Genomic DNA, 22,802 nt, shown 5'->3' on the forward strand with positions numbered 1-22,802 from the left:
TTTTCAGTTTATTTCTTAATAGATTATCTCTGCTGAGCTTCAGATAGATTAATCAATGGATTATCTCTGCTGAATTTTCTTGATGAAGAGTATAACTCTATAAAATTAAAGGAAAAAGTATGACTTAAACATTTAGCTTTTGCCATTGAATTACGTTTTATACCACCTATATTAGTAGAAATTAATATAACATTTGACATAATTGGAAATATTTTGCATGACCAAAGACCATTCTGATTGGTGTGTGCATAAAGACTTGTGTGATAACGGATTACAGGGGAATAAGTTTTTTACAGGAGCATTTTCACAGAGATAATTTGGTAAGAAAAGAAGATAGCACATAAAACTTGAGGAAGGTTTTATATCTGCTGATAGGGAAGGCTCAGGCCTGTTGTTGCATGAGCAAGGATGGAAACCATCTTAATACAGATGCAGTTCCTATTGGCTAAAACATTCCTTTGCTACAACGCCTTAAACTACATCCCTTAGAAAGTAACTAACAGACTTAGTATTTTTGTAGCTTTTGGCAGTATAGCTGCATCAGCAGTAAGGGTTTGCTGGTAGGAAGCTGTCAAACCAAAAACTCGCATCTTAGACCAGCTTACTCACACAAGCAAGAATTTATATTTTGCCTCCAATGCAGAAAATTTCTTGTAGCAGGGACAGACGTTCAGGTTGAACTGGGCCAGCTCAGACAATTAGGCTCATTGTAGACCATTAAGTTTACTTGAGAAGATTTCTAGTCAAATGCCTTTCTGAAAGTTGGGGATCCTGATGAATACTTTGTAAGAGGGAATTTTGGCTCAAATGTTGTGTTATAAAGCATTCCTTCTTTTTGCTGTTTGTTGCATTTTAGCTCATGAAACTGATGCCTTTTCATGGCAATGTATGCACATAATCCAGAAATGTTTCATAGTAAGTGTTGTATATAATGTATTATTACAGTATACCTATTTAATTGGAATGTACTAAATCAAGGTGACTGCTTTTTATTGGACTATTTCCCAGTAAACTGGCATACCCTAATGATACTGAATGGTAATCACCACTGCTTAGTGGGATTATATGTTACGTAAATTCCTCTTAATAGTAATGTATTTAGTTAGTGCCAGATAGTTAAATGATGTTTATCCAAGTGTTAAATTCCAAGTGCTATTCATTGAATACACAATGTGCCAAATAAAGATTAAATATTGTGTATTTTTTCTTCACAGAAGGCATCAATGAATAGCAGTTCCAGATAATGGAATTGACAAATTTCTTTTTAGATTGCATTTCAAAAATGCAGTACTGAAACAAAGGAAAAGGCCTGCCATTTTTAAATGCAATACAGAAGCAAAGGAAAAGGCCTGATTTTTTACGTAAGAATTGTATTTAGAGATCATGTAATTCACAATTTCAGATCTGAAATGTTGTTCTTAGTTTTGTCCTAGTCCATTATAACTTACAGATGTGATCTTTTTTAGATTAACTTTTCATTAAGGTACTTCGACAGCAAAGCTTTTAAAAACTTCAGTAGCTAAAACATTCCTTTGTATGTAAATGTACTTTTCCAATAAACACTGGGCAGAATTTTACGGCAAGCATTTCAGCTTGCTTGAGAGCATTCTTAAGAGATGGGTTAAAAGGAATATGAAACACTTCCTGCATATATAATATTCAGCTTTCAAATCTGATTGGATTTTTAAACTAAATTGATTTTGGAGAAGGGATTTTACACTATGGCCATAGTATTTCTGTTATACTGATTGAAAAACGAAAGCATGAGGATACTTAAGGCTTTACCCAGGGTCCTGTACTAAGTCCAATTAGTACAAGTAACAGAGAGGGCAGATTCAAGTGTCTGCACAGGCTGAATATAAAATGTGAAGATGCGAGTGAATGACATTTGTACTAAGATGCCAGAGAACGAACTTGGCAGTTGAGGCACTAATATCAAACTCCTTCAGCAACTGTGCTACCAAAGTGGTTACCTCCTGCAGAGGGTGAGTCAGAAAGGGAGAGTGGGGGAACTAACAGCTCAGATAAATCTGCCAAACTATGCGTCAGGGCTCTAAACTAGACCCAGTTCAGGAACTCAGGGGTTCCAGGCTGCGTAACTTTCATATTCTGCTTTGTGCTGTGACATGTCCATGCAAGTACTGATGTGCACGTTTCTTTGTTGAAGGCAAAGTTGGCATGTGTTTTTATTGAATTACTTCATTGGTACCTGCAGCAGGCTATTCCAGGGGTGGGTCTCATCCTGAAATTCACTTTTATTCTTTGGGTATAGCTTTTGGAGAATTTAATCAGAGGGAATCATGCAGCTAGTTGGTTGATGAATCTGTCTCTCCATCTGTCCTTCCTTCCTTGTTAGAGCTGAGATTTTAATTACAAACATCTGTGTACTATCTCTGTTTCTTCATTAAAAATAGGAATTGAGGTTGCCCTGTTGCTGGCAGAGACAGAACAGAGCAAATACCATGATGGACATATTTGCACAGCTAAGGCAGAATCCTCCCTCCCTGACTCCTAGGGGTCTAGTTTGAAGACTAGGTGAGCAAGCAGATTGCATTTGTGGGGATTTCTCCATGTGAGGAGGAGCATGCCTAAAGAAAATTGTATTTACATATTTATTTCTATCTATAAATTATTGTTAGAGTATTTTTTTTTTTACTCTAAAAACAGCTCTTGATAATGGCAACAGTCTTTTTGGCTAAAGTATGTTAAACAAAAGCCTCCTTATCAGTGGTGCATTCTTTGTTGCGTGAGAGCACATAATTTGTTTCATTGAGATTCTTTACAACCCACTTTTTGTGCTCTTGTAATCAAACTTGAAATCTCCAGTTTATGGTTTGGAAAATACAGTAGGAGGCTGTGGAGAGAGGGAGAGAGTGCTTCTTGAGGGAGGCTGTATATGGAGAAAACATCAATACTTACTCTCAGTTATGTGAACCTTTTTTACTGTGGTGGTTAGGAGGATGTGCCAGTTAGAATAATATCACTTGCTTCCTTCATTCTCCTCCCTTCTGCCTTCTGAAAGAGCAGATGGAAGGTTCCTTTCATGATATACGTGGCTCATCATTATTTATTCATATGTTCATCTTTCTCTTTCTGATGAGAGTACATGTAGGAGGAACATTAAAAAGCCAAGGTAATTTTCTGCAGTAGTTTGAGGAGGTTTATAAAACATCTTTGCAGCTTGAAATACATACATTTTTCAAAAGAGTACATTGCAAACACAGTTGGCTTAATAAAGAGGACACTCACGAAGCTGCTTATTTACAATTCTGTGGTGTGCCTCATTTCTCATGTAAAGCTCCACAACATGGGCATTATTGCAGTGCTAGCCTTCGCTACTGTTGGTTACATCTAATAGTGTAACTTAAACTCATTGTTTAGAGAGCACGGGATTGGTGAACCCATAGTTTTCTTCTGCTAGCAAGGGAAAAGTAGTAGCACTCTGACAGATAATGCCTTTCTATTCCCTTCCCTTTCCGCTCCCTGCCTTTTCTTTCACTTGAAGGTGGATGAAATGATGCAGCGAGGAGAGAGTGAGTACAGAGGAGTGAAATTTCACAGGAAATAGACCTGAGAAGCAAATATGGAATTTCGTTTGAGACACTCAGTAGATTTTTTCTTTTCCTATAGTGATTTCTGCTGCTTAAAGCAGTCTGATAGCCACCATGCTTCAGCTCTCCAGCTCTGATCTATGGCATTAAAGAATTTCCTGCCCAAACCCTTTATTATTCTGACTTTAGGCACTGCAAAATAACATGAAAAGCAAGAATATTGACATTTTAATCAGCCAGCTATGACATTAATCAGATTTTGGCACTATGTGATCTAACATATCCTTTGTCTTGATATCTAGTGATATAAAGAGACATTTAAAGCTGTAGGTTTAACCTTAGAGGTTTTTTCTCCCATTTATGCTGTCATGGCACATCACTGTATTATAATGTGTGCAAAAGGGCTGTTTCTAAAGCAGCATTATTACAGTCCTACAGTTTCTTTGCTCTTAGATAGGGGCATCAGGTGCTTTATGGAGGGTTGGTGCATGCAGACTCAGAATCAGGCTTTAAAAGAAAGCATTGGAAATCTAGATATCACATATTGCAAAAGGATTTTGAGGTGTGGACCTTAACGTCAGGCTACCTATATTATTAGGTTTGCTTAAAAGACAAATTGGACAGATTTGAAAGGGTTTGCAATTCTGCTAAAGGAATTAAAATTGTAAGTATAAACCAACTTTTAAGCATGTGATTAATGTTGGCTATAATTTTCTCCATTATAGAAAGCATGGAAGATTGATTATGTGAGGGAGATCTTGCCTAAGTCTTTCTTACTCCTAGAGAAACTAAGTTTTACTTGCTTCAACTACAATTGACAATACCTTGAAATAGCAATTCAAAAGATGACAACTGAAATAAGTTATAAAAATAATTTAGCCTTTAATAATTTACTAGGAAGCCCAGAATGAAACTAGCATGCAGCAGATTCATACCCTTAACAAACAATACCTCTTTAGTGCATATAACACAGACAGGAAGCCAGGAAGGCTTTCTCCAGCCTCTGAAGGGAACAAATAAAGTCAAGAATTGAGGGTTGCCTATGCCAAAGGCATTAGCAATTCCTAATTCTCAGCAAACCCCAAACTTTTTCCTAGGCCTAGGAAGTGGTATTGGTACCAGCCCTTTGGCAACATTGGGAAGTGATCTTCCAGTCTTAGGTTAAGATAGAAGTGCATGGGCCTTAATGGGTGGGCAGTCTAAATCCCTGCTTCGTAAAGCCCCTGCCCTAACAACCATGCCACTCTAGTTGCAAGTGAAAAAATCAAAGAAGAAAAGCTTGGCTTGTTTTAGGGTAGTTATTTGCTTTTCAGTGCTGTCTGCAGCTGCAGTCCCCTCCTACCACAGTTTATACCTTCAGTGCATCCTGCAGAATGGGTCTAGAACTGCACGTATGCATATGCACAAGACACACAACACTTAGCTCATGTTTTTCAAGTAGCAATGAAGTAATTGTCCAATTTGGGCACTTCGGAGAAACAGCCAAACTGCTTATATACCTACAGCTGTGCTGAAATCATCTTCAAAACCTCCAACTCTTGTGTTTTCTTCTACACCCATGAATTTCAATGCTTACTGCCTACACTGAGTGTACACTTGACTCCTCAGACAAATGAAGGCTGAATGAAGATCTTCATTTGGACTTCCCAGTTTTCACAGGGCAACCCTGCGCATCATTTGCCTGTTAAGCCATCCACCTTTAAAAGAATTAAAAAAAACCCTCAAAACAAACTAAGCAGAAATCCTAGATTTAACAAGGCAATTTTAGTTTTATATATAAGGCATCTTGTTCCAATTAAGATGTGCTTCCTTGCATTTCAAAAGCCCACTAAAGATTGATTTTCTATAACTAAAATGTCTGCCAATTACATATGGCTTAAGAAATTAGTTTGTATATTGCAACACATTATTCTTCCACCTCCCTTCTTTATTAGAACTTTAATGCAGTAAACACAGAATCCCAAGGCAGGGGAGGGAGGGAGGAAGGGGAAGGATTTATTCTGCAGATACAGACCAGGAAATTTAGAGTAATGTGTTTGAGGATGTAACAGTAATTTTATTGGCACATTCCTTTAGGATGCCTTATATGGAAGATGTACTGTAAACTACCTGCAAGGATTTAATGTCATACTGTCATATCTCTGTTTTGACACTGGATTAATTTGTATATTGCACCAAGTGTGAATGTTCTGCAGAGGAAGAGGAGGGCTTAGGTAGACTTGCAGTAGACAAGCAGAAGTGCTCCATGGCATTTTTTACACCCAAGGCAATTACTGGCAAGAACACCTAAGAGAGCCCAGCGGGCTGCATAGTTAGTAGCTATTCATCTGCCTGGTGCCAGAGCAGTGTGCTTTCTCCCCACAAACAATTGTGCATGAGCACTCACTCAGGGTAGAGATGTCCCTGCCCAGCACAGGAGAGGTATACTTGCTGCTGGTCATATTAATCAGTCTTCCCTCTTTTGTGACTAGCAAAATTTTGACATTGGTGCTCAGCCTGGGTAACAAGAATCAGTGGGAATTTGGTTTGAGGGGGAGAGTATATGTAGCTGTGCCTCCTGCACTGCTCAAGAGCAAGAAATATCAGTGGTTCATTTTCATCTATGTGATCCAAGCTAGGCATTTTCCCTATTTCCCACAGGTCTGTTACGCCCTGTGCTTTTACTGGTGCTCACTTGCTTATCTTAATAATATAAATCAGTGCATATCTGCTATACACAACTGGCCTGGAGAAGCATTTAATTTTATTTTCTCACTTCTTGCAGGATATATTTTGTTCTATTTATGTGATTTATGCCTTGCACAGTAATGAGCCCATCAAACTACAGATCATAAAACTGAGACTGGATACTGTATATCTTGGCAGTGTGGCAGGAGAAAATGTCTCCTGCCTACTAATACAGGTTCACAGATATCTACATTTTGAATTCTGTACTTTCAGTTTTGAATTTAGGGGAGAAGGAGGGTATCTTCTTTACTAGACAGCTATTTGGACCGGTCATTAGTCCTGATATGATTTTCTCTGAATTCCAGCTTTTTTTTCATCTGTAAAAATCCATAGAAAAATGTATCTGTTAAGTGTATGCTGTATGTCAGAACTTATGAAAGCTTCCAGATAATCCATAAGCTCCTTTACATTATATTTCACTGCATTTCAAAAATTGCATTTAACAAGATTGCAAACAGGTTAATGATAATTAGCACTTATATTTGGGGGGCCCTAATAGAATGCACCCACAAATGCTGAGGGAGCTGGCAGACATCATTGCTAGGCCATTCTCGATCCTCTTTGAAAGGTCATGGCAGTCAGGAGAGGACTGGAAGAAACCAAGTATCAATCATCCCAGTCTTCAAAAAGGGCAAGAAGGAGGACCCTGGGAACTACAGGCCAGTAAGACTCATCTCCATCTCTGAAAAGGTGGTGGAACCATCCTGGAGGCCAGCTGTAGGCACACTGAAGGCAAGGTGGTGGTCAGAAGTAGTAAGTATGGATTCTCTAAAGGAAAATCATGCTTAACCCACCTCTTTGTCTTCTACGATGGGACAGCTGGCTGGATTAGTGAGGGGAAAGCAGTGGACGTTGTCTACCTGGGCTTCAGCAAGGCTTTTGACACTGTCTCCTGTGACATCATCATAGGCAAGCTTAGGGCTAAGGAAAGGCTGAAAGAGCTGGGCCTGTTCAGCCTAAAGAAGAGAAGGCTCAGAGGGGAAGTAGGAGATTGTGGAGTCTCTTTCCCTAGAGCTACTCAAGAGCTGTATGGACACAATTCTGAGTAATGTGCTCTAGGTGAAACTGATTGAGCGGGCAGGTTGGACTAGATGACCTCTGGTGGTCCCTTCCAGCCTCAACCATTCTGTGATGATGCACAATGTGTTGAAATTAATCAATCTTCATTTTATACCTAATGTTTGTAGTCAGATGTCATCACTGACATACTGTCGATGAGTTGTCCTAGCCAAAGACCAACATCCCAAGATGGAATTAAATGCAGAAATAGATAGTCTCCAATACAGACTTGAAGTTCTCTCCCTTTAGTCCATTTTCTATCACCTAGACAGAAAATGGCTCCCAGCCACTGAAACATGTACTTACTGGATGTGAGTGACAAAATCCATGTGAGTTACCTCTGGCAGGCTTGTGCTGGCTTCTGTTCAGGGTCAGCTCAAGTGGCTCTCTTCTGCGCTCAGAGGCAGCAGGGGTTCTCCTGAAGCTGTCACAAGTAAAAAATCAGTTACAGCCCTGAGAATGGGAAAGAGAGGAGGAGGTGAGCCCTGTCACATGTCATGACCAATTCACAGGTGGAGCACAGCTAAGAGAGAATGCAAACTGATGCTCTAGAAGACTAGCTAGTTGTGTACAAAATGTGCATTTACTTGCTTAGAGAGAAAACAGAGAATGTTGTCTTGAAAAAAATGAAACTTGGATTAGCTTAAGGCTCCTCCTTTGCTGTTCAAGAGTATATAATGTCCCTCTCTTTTCTTCCAGGTGCGAAACACACTATATAAACCCCAAATCTATTGATTACTACTATTGCTGCCCAGCCTGACTGTCTTAATAGCTCTTATACCAATGGGAGGGTGATTCTAAGAAATTGCAGAAAGTGGTTCTCAGAGGCTTGTCTTTTCAAATCTGAAGTATCTACATCTGTTTCTCACCATTACTGGCAAGCTGTGGTGATTTTTTAAATGTTAACATGCACTTTACAGTAAAGCTTTTAAATGATGTGAGGGGGTTTGCGCATGTTGTAGCACTTAAAAATGCCCCTGCAAGACAGGGTTGTCGAAAAATGGACTTGCATTCTGATGGATTTGTCTTCTTTGCAAAAGTCATCAATTAGAGCATCTCACAGCCGTCCTTGGGGAATGCAACCGACTTCCATTATGAATGGCTTAAGGAGTCATGCTGCTTTATAAAGTGATAGCTGCCATCTAATCATATTGTATGTCACACTAATAATTGTCTCAAATATGCCATTATTTGAAAACATTAGCAAAATGTTTTAGTATCTATTACTTCACATTTAATATTCACTAATCAATGTTAGTTTTCAGTTTGTTACAGAGCTGTTGGCCAGTCATGATAGGTGGGGCCCCGTTACAGAGCAGCTGCACAATTCCTCACTATTACAGGCAGAAATGGAAGATTTTGTCCCAAATCTCTGATCTCTACTACAAGAAAAGCTCAGTGTTATTTATGCCTTTCCCTTCTACTGAGACTATACTAAAGCTACTGTAGCTTAGCAGTGTAACACAGAAGATACTCAAGCTGAGTGTAAAAGGAGCCTAGACCAGTTTCTGACTCCTGTACTGCATTAAGCTGTGCCCTCAGCTGTAAGGACTTCCGTCATCATTCTTTGAACATTTCAAATAATTCATCACTTCAGAGTACTGTTCCTTGATTTTTACATAATGCTTTTAGGCTGCTGCACATCACTCCAAGACCTTTAGTGTTTCTGCCAGTCTCTTCAGTAGTTTCCCTGTGTATGCATGAGTATGCAACTATATTTACTATATAACACAGAGTTACCTTATAAAGATCAATTGATTAGGAATGGAAAAGTATTAAGTTCTGTGAGCACATCATATGAAATAAATACAATCATTGAAATAGCAGTTGGCTTCTTATATGTGAAAATAATTACTTAATAATTACCTTTGAGAAGACTTACCCTCCCTTTTCTTTCTTTTCTTCCTCAATGCAAGCTGATTCACAAGTCATTTTTGTGTGATGTGTTTTTCAGATATGGAGACAAGTGAAAAAATCCAGAAAAGTGGAGTTCTTCAGGTGTTCGGGAGTCTGTTGACGCCACAATCTTCCTGCACAGCAAAAGTAGCTAACATCATAGCAGAAGTAGCCAGAAATGGTGAGGTTTTCTACAAGAACTTTTCTGCTGGAACATCTTCAGTTTTTCACCTCACTTGTCAGTATGTTTTACTTCATTTATGTTTTCATTTTGTAGATTAGACACCTTTCATATCCTTCCCTTTCACTCTTTTTGTTTTGTCAAATTTTATTTCTCTATTTTTGAATAAAATCTAAACAACATTTGGCTGATAATTTTTTTTTAATCTTTTCAGGCTATTCAGTTTTCAAGACAATTAACAGTAGAATTTATTGGGCAGAAGTAGCACACCACCAGCATATGAAATGCCTATAGAAAAACAGGCTGTGCATCATTTGTGCATCCGGTAACATATAGTGCACATAGTTACAACACTAGTGAGTATACAGGTAGTTAAGGGGGTAGTAGATGTTTCTTCAGTCTGAGATTTGTGACAACATTATTATTATTATGAGGCATTTGATACCACAACAAAACCTCCTACCTAAGGAGCATTATATGCATAGAATAAGAGCCCAAGATCCCAAATGAGAATCTGGTATGTTTTGCTATATATTATATACATACAGTCATATAATGTAAAAGATAATCTAAAACTTTTTTTTTTCTTTAGAAAGAATAATCTTAAAGCTCTTAAAACCCAATACCCTGTATACCTTGAGCTCAAAAAATGGCCTCACATCTGCAGGCAGGCATGACTGGCACACCCTATGATGAGAGCTGAGGAGGTTTGTGGTTGACTGTCCTCAGTCCTTGACTTGCTGCTGTCCCAGCGAAAGAGGCACGAATTGCATTTTGCACTTTCCCAGAGGCCAGCAGAGAACAGTAGGATGCCGCTTAACTGCTGTCCACATGCATGCCTGGCAGCCATACTTCTCTTCCTCTATAAAATCTCATGCTGATGCCTCTTCAGAGAAGGTGCTAAATTATTGCTGACTATTTCACATCCCTTCTCCATATTTTCTTTGGAATCACAATACTACAGCTTCTTACTGATAGCCCCTGTGTGACTTCCTCTACCCAATTCACTGATTTTCAGACAATGTTGTATATGGATATTCAGAAACTACATTAACAAGAAAAGAAGATATACATGGTTAGTTTTTAAGGTTTAAAATTATTTAGGTAAATAACCAGTTAAAAATTTAAACACAGAAATTTGAACTTAGAAACGTTTCAGAATGAGATTCATGCAACCATACCATATGCTTTTTATGTGCTTAATAAATTCATGAGTATATTTAGAATGTTGCTGTGAACAGTGTATCCCCACAGTAAGTCCTTTTAGCTCCTATCTCAGAAAGGGGAAAGTTAAGAATAAAAACAATGTTCACAATAGATTAACTGATTACTATGCATTGTTTTCTGCAAGATTCTCTTACAGAGCATTTTAGCTGGTATCTTTGAACTAATGCACAAAATCTCTGAATAGTATCCTTTTCCCTGCCTGCTTTTAAATTGCTGTCATAAGTGCATTCTTCAGAAGAGCTGGCGTTTTACCTGGTTCATCATACAAAATAGTTTTTGTCTTTTTCTTAGAGTTATTAGCAGGTGTAACTGGACCTCTGTCAGCCAAGGTTAAAGTGAAGGTGTTCAGAAGTTATTTAAGGTGCCCAGTGCTTTCAAGACTGAGATGAGCAAGGAACACCTCATTTGAGTTTTGCTGTTTTATTTGTCCCCTTACATAACAATACAAGTATTTAACGTTTATATTGCATCTCTTTTCAACAAGCTTCTGGGCACTTTTTGAAATTTTGTGTTATCAACATCCTACAGATAGGCTTTAAACCCAGGCAACTGAACTGATTTCCCTGTGGTCATACCATGCAACACTGGCAGAGCTGGGAGTAGTGCCTTTGAATCTGGGCTTTACTGATAAAAGAGCATCTTTTTTCTTCCCTGCTTCTTGTTTTTCTTTCTCATTCTCCTCATCTGGTCCTAGACACACGTACACACACACACTCTGGTCACATCAAATTCCTTTACATGCCTCAGTGGTGTTGTCATGTTTCATCTCCTTTTCACCTCTTTGTGCTCTTGCTCTGTTTCACCTCTCCAGCTCACATGATTCTTCCTCCTCACAACATGAGCTCATGTTAGTCTCTCCCATTTTAAATATCCAAATACACAAAACTCCTTTCGGTCCCTCTTGTCTCTCCAGCTACAACTAATTCCCTTTCAAATGTGAGCATATTGAAGGCTCAGATGCATTTGCTGTGTGGAGTTTCTCTCCCCACTGTGGACCTTTTAAAACCTTTTCCAAGGTCTTTAGTCTCCTCTTCATTGCCAGGTATAGGAGTGAGAACATCATCTTCACAATCTGTAATAATACAACACAATTGCATTTCTCTTTCGAAATCTTGTCCTCCTTTGGTTTTTGTTACTGTGTCCTCAGTGCTTCTCCTCCTAACTTCTTAGTTCACTGTTTCCTTCAAGGATCTGCTTCATTTTCCTGCCAGGTTAGTGAAAACCTTCTAAATGCCTCTGTACTTGATTTACCTTCTCTTTCTTCTATTACTTCTGTCTAGTCATCACCTGCAAATATAGTTGTAATTACCACATTTTTGTTGGTATCTCTCAGATCTATCTTGCTATATATGGCATCATTTCTTTTACTTCATGCCCTTACATGACCTTGACAAATAAAAGTTTGCTCAGCATATGGCTTAATTATTTTGTTGCTGAATGGAAGACTGAAAGCTTCTGCTCACTCTAGAGGGAGGGAGGGAGGGTGGAGAAAGGGGTTCTTACTCCTTTTTACCACATGACCAAGAACCTGAAAAAAACAAAAGAACAGGCTGAGACCTCTCAGTCATTTAGGAGAGAACAAGTTCCATTTCCTGTGACAGGCTAAGATGATGTAGAGACTAGGGTAAACTAGTGGGTGTAAAAGAGATGCAGGGAGAAGCTGAGGTACAGAGCAGTTTTTGCAGTCAATTAAGAGAGGAAGAGACTGAGGGGACAGAGAAGATAGAGAGAGGAACATAATACATTTAGTAAATAAACATTGAGATGAATATGAAAGTGGGTCATAAAGAAAGAAATAGACGAAAAGTTACAAGGACATGGCAAGACCAAGTTTAAAGAACAGATGTATCTGATATTTGTTCTGTTCATTAATATGGATGCCGTCACCATTTATCACAATATAGCATCTGTCTACAGTTTTAAAATGTGCTATTTTCTGTTGAACCTGTGCAAGGGTATAGATATTGCTGATTCTACTTCATCTGCTTGTTTATGTATCAAAGTTCATCATCATGCTTGCCTCTATGACAATTAATTCTTTAGCTAAAATAAAACTCCAAGGTTAACTACAAAAGAGAAAAGATTTTCTGTCTACAGAAACGTTAAAGAACATTGTAATGGGTGAACCAAAGGGAGCATTTAAGAAGATGTATATGTACTTCAAGCATTATATGAAATGTTTGACTATTGGCATGAGGGTTTCTGTTGGTCCAGAATCAGAAAAACTGTGTCGTATCTTTATGGGGTCATACACCCTGGTTCATTCTGTCTCATAACTGACTAACACAAAGGTAAATTGATTTTGGAAGATCCAACATTGTCTAGAATAAGGAAGAGATAATTTGCAATTCACAAATCAAAAATGTATTGACCTTTTGCCTATTACAATGCTACCTCTCTGAAGGGTGCTCAGTAGTAAACTGTTAACACTACGGGTGTTTCAGGTGGTTGCTTCTGTAATCTTCCCTTGTAAAATGTGCATGACAGTGCCTGCCTAACTATAGCTTTGTCTGGAAACTAGTCCTTTATCTCCCTGACACCATGATAATTATCTGCCCATGACTATTGCACGGATGTGAAATAGTACTTTGGTTCTCTGTGGCTGGGGGACATAGCAGAAAGAAAGGACAGAAAGGCAGAAAGCTTCCCAGTGGATGGATTCTCTAGCTTTCCTCCCCTGGAGGGCATCAGTTAGAATGTGGAAAGGTACAGGCCTTTGGGCTCACTTAATGTCTCTTGTGTTTCTCATTCTTTCTTTTACTTTTCCATTCCTTACCTTCCAAATAAAAAGCCTGTTACTTAGTTTTAATGTCTTTTTTTTTTAGAGCAAAAGCTTTTAAAAAGTTCTAATTAAGGGAATAGAGGGTAAAAAAATGCTGCTCATTTTTGAGTATGATTACTAGTTTTAAGTAATCTTGTGTTATTTAGTAATTTTATGTTGAACTTGCTGGGATGAAGAAAAAGGTTGTGAATTTGTTGTTCTTTTCAGCAGTTCTTTATGATGCTAAAAATATGCTCGATCTGAGCTATGTTAAATTAGTTTCCGTGGAGGTCAATTAAATACTCTTAATTCCTTCTAAATTAACAACTAATGGAAAGAACATAAGCCCAAATCCTGACTTGGGCTTATTCTTTTGAAACCCACAGAAGAACTTACACCGTTTGTCTATGCATATGTTTATTCTAACAAAAGTCCCATTTGCAATGCCAGTGTAACTAGAACGGATGAAACTGACAATAGCCAGCTTGCTTTAACAGGCTTTGCACTATTTGCAGAATTTATGCGAAACCCATGTGTGGATGCCGGGTTGATCCCTCCTTTGGTGCAGCTGTTAAACTGCAAAGACCAGGAAGTATTGCTTCAAACAGGACGTGCCCTGGGCAATATATGCTACGATAGCCGTGAGTGTTGAAATATGCCATATCTTGTAGCTGCTCTTGTAGGAGGGGGGGGATGTTTTAGTGTTTTGTACATTATGTACCAGAGGGGTAGTTTTTGCCTTTTCTTGGTTTTTATTTACCATGTGACTTTCTGAGTGTATGGCACAGTTGGATGTCACACTTGCATTGTGCTTTTGTGACATAGAGACTAAAAAAACCTGTTTGGATATGGTGATACAACTGAATGTAAAAATAGAAAAGAGTTGTGATCCTGGGTTTGTTTTTAATTGAACATAATGAATGAGGTTTTCAGAAAGCAGGTGCTACATACACAGAGGCCTGAATACTTAATTCTTCCTCAAAGAGAATATCTCAGAAGGGAACAGAGTCAGAAGCAAATATTCATATTCCACCAGTCTCAAAGCTGTGCAGAGCTACACATATGGCCGAAATGATGCCTGAGCTGTGTTGCTGATTCTCAAATGCTTGTGTGGACAGTCAATTGCTCCAATATTACATATTGGTATTTTTGGTTGCCAGGGGTTATGGGGCAGGGAGGAGGTTGGTAAGGTTTTTTTTAGCTTTTTGTGGGCACAGTAATGTACTGCCAACCGAGTTTTGAAATGCGATTGTGACTCCATGCGCTGATTACGTGCATGGATTTGTCATTTGCAAAACCAAAGCCATGGCTGCAGTGATTTGAAAATGCAGCCTCATTATCCATTATTTTTATAAAAGCCAGGGCACAATAAATATGGTACAAAAGCAGAGACACCAGGAACATCTTTCTATGTACATGAAGGAATTAGAAGCCTATGGGTGTCTGCAGATGGGAAGTGAGATGAATTGTAAAAGCATTTTGTTATCTTCAGATTTAGTACCTTATTTCATATGGCAAGAAATTTTCTTTGTACTATGTGTTGCATTTACTGAAGTTGTGGTGTTAAGAAAACTGTTGAAAAAAATGAATTATTGGTAGCCTTTCTCTTTGCTACTTTTTTAATCCAAATTTGTAAATTTACATTTTATATTGTTTTAAATCACCTTGCCTTTGACCTCAGGGAAGTTAATCAGATTTTCCATGCTGGCATTTCTATTTACAGACAACTACTGCTTGAGGATGTTAATGTATAATTCTTTCATTTAGGATTTTCTTTAAGGTGACTAATCAACTGAACAGCTGCTTCCCCATGGAAACTTCAAGTAGAAGCTGTTGAGCTTTATATAACATAATTTATTTACTGTATTTTATTTCAGGATCATACATGATATAAAGGTTTTTATTTCATATAAGCAAAATGTACATAACTATTCGTGTCATTGTTGTTCAACCCACATTTTTTCATGAAATAAAATAAGGAAACACAAAAAGTATTTTTGTAGTATCAGGCATTATAGACTGCTGCAGGCTGTTATAGTTCAGGATTCATCCAGTACAGAAGATCTGTATTGCATGCCCAGGATTGCCCTTCTGTGGAGCAAAGCTGGCACTGATAAAATCTACAGTAGGCAGTGGAGTGTTCTATATGCTATGTGTTGCTGTGCTCCTGTGGGAGGACAGTCACTAGCTTCCCTGTGTATTTGAATAAGATTAATGTAAAGTGTAACAAAATGTCACAAAAATCAAGATTAGCATCTTGGATTTGAGTAGAAGAGGCTATTTACAGTGTTTTATCACATCCACCCTATCTGACTTTATATTATCTTAATGTGCAATGATTATGTAGTTATATACCCTATCCTAAATTCTTATTTAGGACAAATACTTACAAAATGCTTATCACTATGAAATTTAATACATTTTCATTTATGACTATTATTTTTTTCCTAACAAAAAGCTTTCAAGTAAAACAAAGGTATGGAGGCCAATAGTTCTAGTAAAAAATGTTGTGTATTCACAGTCTTTCCAATTGAGATAAAAGCATACCTCTTCTGACAATTGGGACTCATATAGGAACTTGAAATACATCAGTAACTATGTTTTACCATATATATGAGTGTTTTTTCACTCCTACTGCCCATGTAAATATAACATGCTGTAAAGAAAAAGGTCTTTAAGTTCTAAATTGATGTTAAGCTGAAACTCTGAAATCAAGACCATACTGAATGGCTCATAGCCACATTTCTATTTATTGAAAGCCCCAATTATCCTGTATTTCATCCCAGCAAGCGTGCATCACCTCGTTTAGAGAGAGTGTGTGTGAAAAGCTGTTAATCAGGTCTCTATTTTTGAGAGAAGTCTGCATGGTTCAGGATGAAAGCTGTGGGACAAATGGCTTTTCCTCCAGGGAAAGCCCCTTAAAAGTGCTATGGCAGAGGAAAAGGATGGTCTGAATTTTTTTCTTCATGAAAATGGCAGTGGTTTCTTGGTATTCACATATTCCAGAGCTGCTGCATGAAGGCAAGACTATTGCCACATAAGTTCAGGAGGGCATACTCCTGGAACACAGCTGCCATAGAAAGATAATTCATGGCTAAGTCATAGTGCTGGAAGAGGATTAGTACCTTCCATGAGGTAAAAGGGCAATTACACACTTGCTGGCCAGAGACCTTACTGAACAGACTTATCTCCTCACAGAAAACAGGAAATGAAAACCTCCTGAGTTACTGGTAGATTTTCAATTCTCTATTGAGTTTGAGGTACATATGCACAGTCTTATTGTCTGGGTCCTCATCAGTGTTGGCCCCCTGAAATAATACTGGATTGCCTGTTTGAGCATAGAAGAAAATAGAGAGAATTAAATGCATTTCCTAAACAGCTGAAGAGTTAAAAGTAGGTCAAATTTGTCCCAAGCAGCCTTGAGAGCATCATTTTTGAAGCATTTATGTTATGAAGAGATCTGCTTTAGGAGTCTCTGAGCATCAAGAATACAGGCAAATACAATTGCAAAGCAGAGTATAAGGAACCTTTGTTAGTACTGATGGGGCTTTTAGTTCCCCCATCCTTCCTCTTGTATGCAAAGATGAAAGAAACAACTGAGGCAGCCAAAAAGATTTTAAGTCAGAAGCAATGAATTTAACTAACCAACAGCATGCAGACTGCTCAGTGCTGCCGTACAACTTGAGAACAGATACATTACTGCATGTTCCTGTACAGCCTCTAATTGTTCTACACACTTTAGTAAATGCCACATACACCTCAGCCCCCAAATCTTCGTCAAAGCAGAAAGTGCAAAGCAAGGAAATGGAGACGTGATCTCTCCTGCTCTTCCTCCTGCATTCTCCCCCACTATATCTACAGCCTGTACCAAATACAGCTGCTTGTACTTCCGTATCCCCAGACAACGGATTCCTCAGCCTCACTCAGGACAGAATTTTGTCTGAACTGTGTTACTAGATGCAAAGCTCCTAGCCCACTCATTCCTTTTAACCACCAGTTATGTTCTTATAATCAAAGCTAAATTCTTAGGCATTGTCCAGTCAGAGCATAAGAACGATCCTTCTGGCTGCTCCACCACTCGTTATCCAGGAATCAAACTATAGCTACTCTTCTACTTTCTTTCCAATCATGTTGCCTCCTCTCCCCCTGACCCCCTCCCTGCCATCCTCCCGAGTGCTGTTTCTTTAGTGAGTTTGTTCATTTACAGATGTTACAGACTAATAGGACATACCTCCAAAACTGTTCTAAGTTTCCCCTGCATCTTGGTTCCACATACAAATTTCTATTGTTCAGGAAAGGTTATGTTTAACATAACATGGCTCTTGCTACAAAAAACAATGTCTTAAACCAGACCAGATTGGTTAATTCTGCTGTAGATAAAGCCTTAAAATTATTTGCTACTATCAGCTCAGGTAGTTGGGATATTAAGTTAAAGAACAACATTATACAAATTGCAGCTTGCAATCACTTCATGAACAACCTGATGGTTAGTACATGCCTCAGCTCTCTGCTGGCTTCTTTCCCAGTAGACTGGGAAGACGGTGGTGACTTGAATCGTGGCAGATTGGGTGCTAGGGGGACAGGGAAACTCAGACCACAGTTTTCAAATCAGGCCTGCCTTCTTGCAAGACCAACATGAGAATGAAGGAGAAAGACAAAACCTGTCTGTAGCTAGGTCTCTGTCCTGCTCTGACACCTCACACACTAATGTGGTTTGTAGAGATGAAAGATCGGGCCAACCAGATAAATTTCAGTAGAAAAAAATAATGGAAGATGATGCTGTATTAAAATAGTAGTATTTTCTTAGCAGATAATAGTGTCACAATATTTTTTATCATTAAGTTTGTGGTGTGCATCCTATCTTAATCTCAGTGATCTTTCCACAGGTAGTTTTTTACGTACTTCAGTTTTGAACTTACAACTATTTTCCTGTAGTTTTACATAGCATCAGGCACACTGCAGAAGCTGCCATAATTATGCTATAAAAGTGATACTTGTAAGAGGAAGCAAAAGGCTAGGACATTTAGATCCTGATTCAGTAGCCATTCAGATTAGAGGGAGTAATAATCCTCCTTGACTTCAGCTGAGATTAGGTTAGACTCTTACCTCTTAGATAATAATTCCTTCTTGTTGTTCAGAGCATCCACATATATTGAAAGCCATCAAATGAAAATAAGGTCTCCATATATGTTGTGAGAGAAATGAAAAATTTCCCATTCTGCCCCTCCATAATACTCATATTAATGGTAGTTCTTAGAGACCTCCTTGGGAATCTCAAAGCTATTGCTTTTTGTACCCATCCACAACCTTGTTTCTTCATGAAACCACCAAACCAGCTACATGTTCTTGCCAATTATACTTGATGAAATAAACAGCTATAGAATTGGAAAGAAACTGAAACTGCCAACTCATTCTGTAAAAGCTCTCCTCTGACAGATGCTTATCTTCCTTTTTCTGCAGGAAATTCACTGGATCCTTTTCCGATTTCCCAAACTGTACATTTCTTTCTTATCTACCCAGTCTTACTTGTATTGATGGTAAGACCTCCTTGCTGAATTTCAGCAATATGGCCTTTCATATAGACCCAGATCTTTCTTGATCCCAGCCTTAACACCATACCATGAACATTGTAGCACTTCTGTATATTCAGCTGCCCATCCTATAACGATGTACGGATCTCTTGCAGAGGTCTGCTAAGAAAGGCTAAGTACAAGGATAAGAAACAACTCAATTGTACAGTTATATACATCTTCTCCGAGGAGATGAGATGAATTTCAGAATTTAAACCAGAAAACCAGATGCTTAAGAATTAAACATACTGGAAAGAAATCAAATTCAGTTTTCTTAAGAAAAAATAATGTCATAACCTTTATCAGTACTGTATAGAAAACCTTCAGAATCCTAGAACACAACTGGTGTTGATAATGGCATGCTATTGACTAATCATTGTTACGTAGGTCACCCTGACTCAAGCAGCATCTTACTACAGTCTTTCACTTTTCTTGGTACTAGATGCTACCAAACGCAAATGCCACCTACTAATCTGTTTCCCAAGCAATATAATGAAATTGAGACGAGAGGCTTTAACTTGTTGCTTTAATGCTGCTTAGAACAGCTTGCAGACAATTAAAAGTCTAGTTTTTAATTGTATAGTAATAATGTTTCACCCTTAGATCTTTCCTTTCCAAGGCATGTCAGAGTCTTAGAAAACTATAGCATTTTTAAGTTAGAAGACCCTGATAATGCAGTAATTTTTCCAAGCCTCTGCAGCAGAAGTATTGCATCAGCTAGAAACTGAGCATACCATATGCATGCTAGCACATACTTTCACAGTAATATTTAGTACTTATCAGCAATTAATCATGAATGTTCTTAGGAAGCTGTTCAACAATATTCTTCTAATTTACTGATTTAATAGCTGGCCTAACTGGAATCAAAATGATGAGGAAATCTTCCTAGAGCATCAAAAAGAGCCATTTGAGAGGTGATACGAAAAACATGAATTCTCAATCTCAGGCTATGACTCTTTTCAAAAGTTTCATTCCATATATTAACTCTACTAACACAAGTTGCAAAACTCTCTTGACTTAAGCCAAAACTTTAAAAAAGCCCACATGGGGGTGAAAAAAATAATTTAAACCAAAACAAAACCAAATTACTTATTTTATGCAGTTCAAAGATTTTTCCTCTTCCTTGTTTTTCCAGGAAGATTATTTGAATATTCGGAATAAATAGATCAGAATTCTGTACAAAGACAATAAAATCTAAGAAACAAAGCAAATTTTTTTTCTGATGCCTCACACTTTCTGCCCCTCCAGCTTTTCATTCACAGTCTGTAAAATTTGTGTATTGCTCATATTCCAACAGGCTCAGAGACAGCTTAATTTACAGTCAAAATAGAAGCCACGGGAAACAAGGAAATCAGGAAAGAAAAAAGAAAAAGGATAAGAAATGGAAGGTGTTTTCTTAAAGAAAGTCATGAGCAGACTTGGAAAGAAATCCTGCATTATTTACTAGATCTTGCTGCCACCCTAACAGCAAGTTAAGGCTCAAACTTTTGTTTAGGACTGATCTATTTCTTCATCCTTCAAAGCTAAATAGAATAGGCAAAAACTTGGAATTCCCTGTTTATTTATGAAGACTTGGGGGAAAAAAAATCCTTATCAGGAAGAAAAGCTGTTAGAATTTCAGTAGCAATAATGAACAACACAAGATTTGTAACTCAGTCTTATCCTTTCAGTTCAAGCTCCCTTTTCATGTCTTTTTTTTCACTTTGCCTTTTAAGATACTTGACAGCCTTTATATTTTATAGATAACTGCACAGTCACATGGTTTTGCTTTTAAGACCCACAGAAAACAGCTTGTTGACATGGCCAGCGTGTCTAGCTTAGTCCACTTTATTTAGAAAAATAGACATGATGTTAATAGAAATATCAATTGTCATGAAATCAACAATGGTGGAAAACAACTGGATTGCCATGGAAAACTGAAGAAGGAGTCTGCTAGTGTCTTGCTAAGCATTGCTTATGTATAACTGGGAAGTAAGCATTTATTAACATTTTTTTATAAGCTCACAGCCATTATTCTTCTTCAAAATTTGTGGCTTTAATGCATTCTAATTATATAATGATAGCTTCTTAAGTAATAACCTGGAATATAGTCTTGTACTCTCAGATCCACTTCTGCAGATTTTTGCAACACTGCAGCATGCATATCTTGCACAGGCCAAGCCTTTAGTTGTTTACATGATAGATATATAGGCATCTGGTTTTACACAGCATTTCATACGGTGTAGTAACAGCACGAAGTTAACATGCAAATCACCTAAATTCAGTTACATTTGTTTTGTTCATATCTAAGGAATAGTGCATAACTCTCAGAAACAGAAACTGGACATTATTGGCAAAGGACTATATTAGTAAAATGTATCCCTTAATGCAGTGAAGTTCTTGAATGTCTCAGCCAAGGGCTCAGAACTGTTTAGTTAGAGGGATTCTGTAATACTGTTTGCACACTAATATAATCAGGAGATAGTATCTACCAGAGGAAGCTGCAGCCTAAGTACTTGTTAAAAATGGTGAGCAAGTTATATAAACCTACAGATAATAGCAAGATAGTTAGCATTAGCAATAACAAAGCTGTGTTCTTGTTGCACAAAGTGCCAGTGTGTATGAAGAAAGTCCCTAAGCCTCCTTGATCCTGAGACTGCTGTGTATCTTGTTAGCTGTCCAGCCGGCAGAATGGCCTGAGGAGTCAGGGTGGATCTATACAGCATTCACATTTCTCTAAGAAAAGAATCACTTACCTGAAACAATGTCCAGTTTATCAAGTGCATCTTGCCACCTCCTGGCTTCTTGAGCATAGGCTGTTCTGCAGTCATAGGCTAATTGCCCTTTGGTCAAATCAGTGGATTGCCTTCTGCTAAGGAGGTAAAAGATTTCCTATCAGATACAAGAATCTTCTGCAGGTTTGCACCTCCATGCAGACTGCACACTGCTACTTGGAGTTGCTTGAGAAGGCCATGCCCTCTTACTCCCCCTAGGCTTCATGAGTTGGCTCAAGGATAGCACTGACCTCAACCCCAAGAGTCACCTCAGCTTGTCCTAGATCCCAGGGCCACTTTGTTACTTTTTCACTTCTGTGAATTGTTTTCTTTGCTCCCAGGGTCTTGTAGGATCTGCAAATAGGCTTTATGGAGGATTTTGTTTGTTTCATTTTTTGCTTCTTGGACTTTTCCCAACCTCCAAATCTCCAAGGGTTACACGCTTTCTGAGGCTGTTCCTCTGGCTGCTTTGGTGGGCACTCACAGCTGCAGCTAGCTGTACCACTCTCACATAATACCAGGCAAAGCTTTTTGCCAAGCTGCCTTCAGCGGCACCCAGCAGAATGCCCCTGTTCTGCCGCAGACTGTAACTATGCTATGCTTGGTTCACAGTCTTGGTGGGTTTGAAGCCAAGAGACAACATTGCACTCAAGACCTGGGAGTAAAAATTCTAAATTAATTGCTTTGTGCAGGTTTGTTTTATTAATAGCATGAGATGCTATAAATGCCTACTTACCAGTGTAGAAAAACTGCCTGGTGTTTTACTCTGTAATTGGATTCCATGATTTATTTCATGCTGTATAAAATAATAAGCATAGGCTGGCTTCAGCTCTGACTTATGCTCTCGTAAACCTAGAGTAATTTGTTTGACTGCAATGGAATTACCATGGAATAGGAATAGAGTTATAAAATCAACCGAAGAATCTGCTGTAAGCATATTGCTCAAGAAAAGGAAGGCAGAGGGAGGGAAGTGCTACATTCAACTCTGAGGGCCTTTAACAGACTTTCATATATATAGAACTTCCTATAGAATATATAGAATATATCCTATAGAATATATATAGAATTCTTATAGAA

General features: G+C 38.3%; 1 protein-coding gene across 5 annotated transcripts in view; it reads left to right on the forward strand.

Annotated features, from left to right (window-relative positions):
• The window catches only part of RAP1GDS1 (Rap1 GTPase-GDP dissociation stimulator 1), a 97,729-nt gene that overhangs the window by 41,630 nt on the left and 33,297 nt on the right, over window positions 1-22,802 (forward strand). For 4 of the 5 annotated variants that reach the window (XM_062637637.1, XM_062637640.1, XM_062637638.1 and 1 more), the window contains 2 exons: window positions 9,292-9,414; window positions 13,918-14,043. In XM_062637637.1, coding sequence (XP_062493621.1) covers window positions 9,292-9,414; window positions 13,918-14,043 — 249 coding nt within the window. Of the gene's footprint in view, window positions 1-9,291; window positions 9,476-13,917; window positions 14,044-22,802 lie in introns of those variants that run through there. The other variant, XM_062637642.1, reaches the window with a different exon arrangement.

The sequence above is a fragment of the Pezoporus occidentalis genome, unplaced genomic scaffold, assembly GCF_034315485.1.
Source record: "Pezoporus occidentalis ecotype Australia unplaced genomic scaffold, CSIRO_AGI_Poc_V1 ctg53, whole genome shotgun sequence".
NCBI classification, from domain to species: Eukaryota; Metazoa; Chordata; class Aves; order Psittaciformes; family Psittacidae; genus Pezoporus; species Pezoporus occidentalis.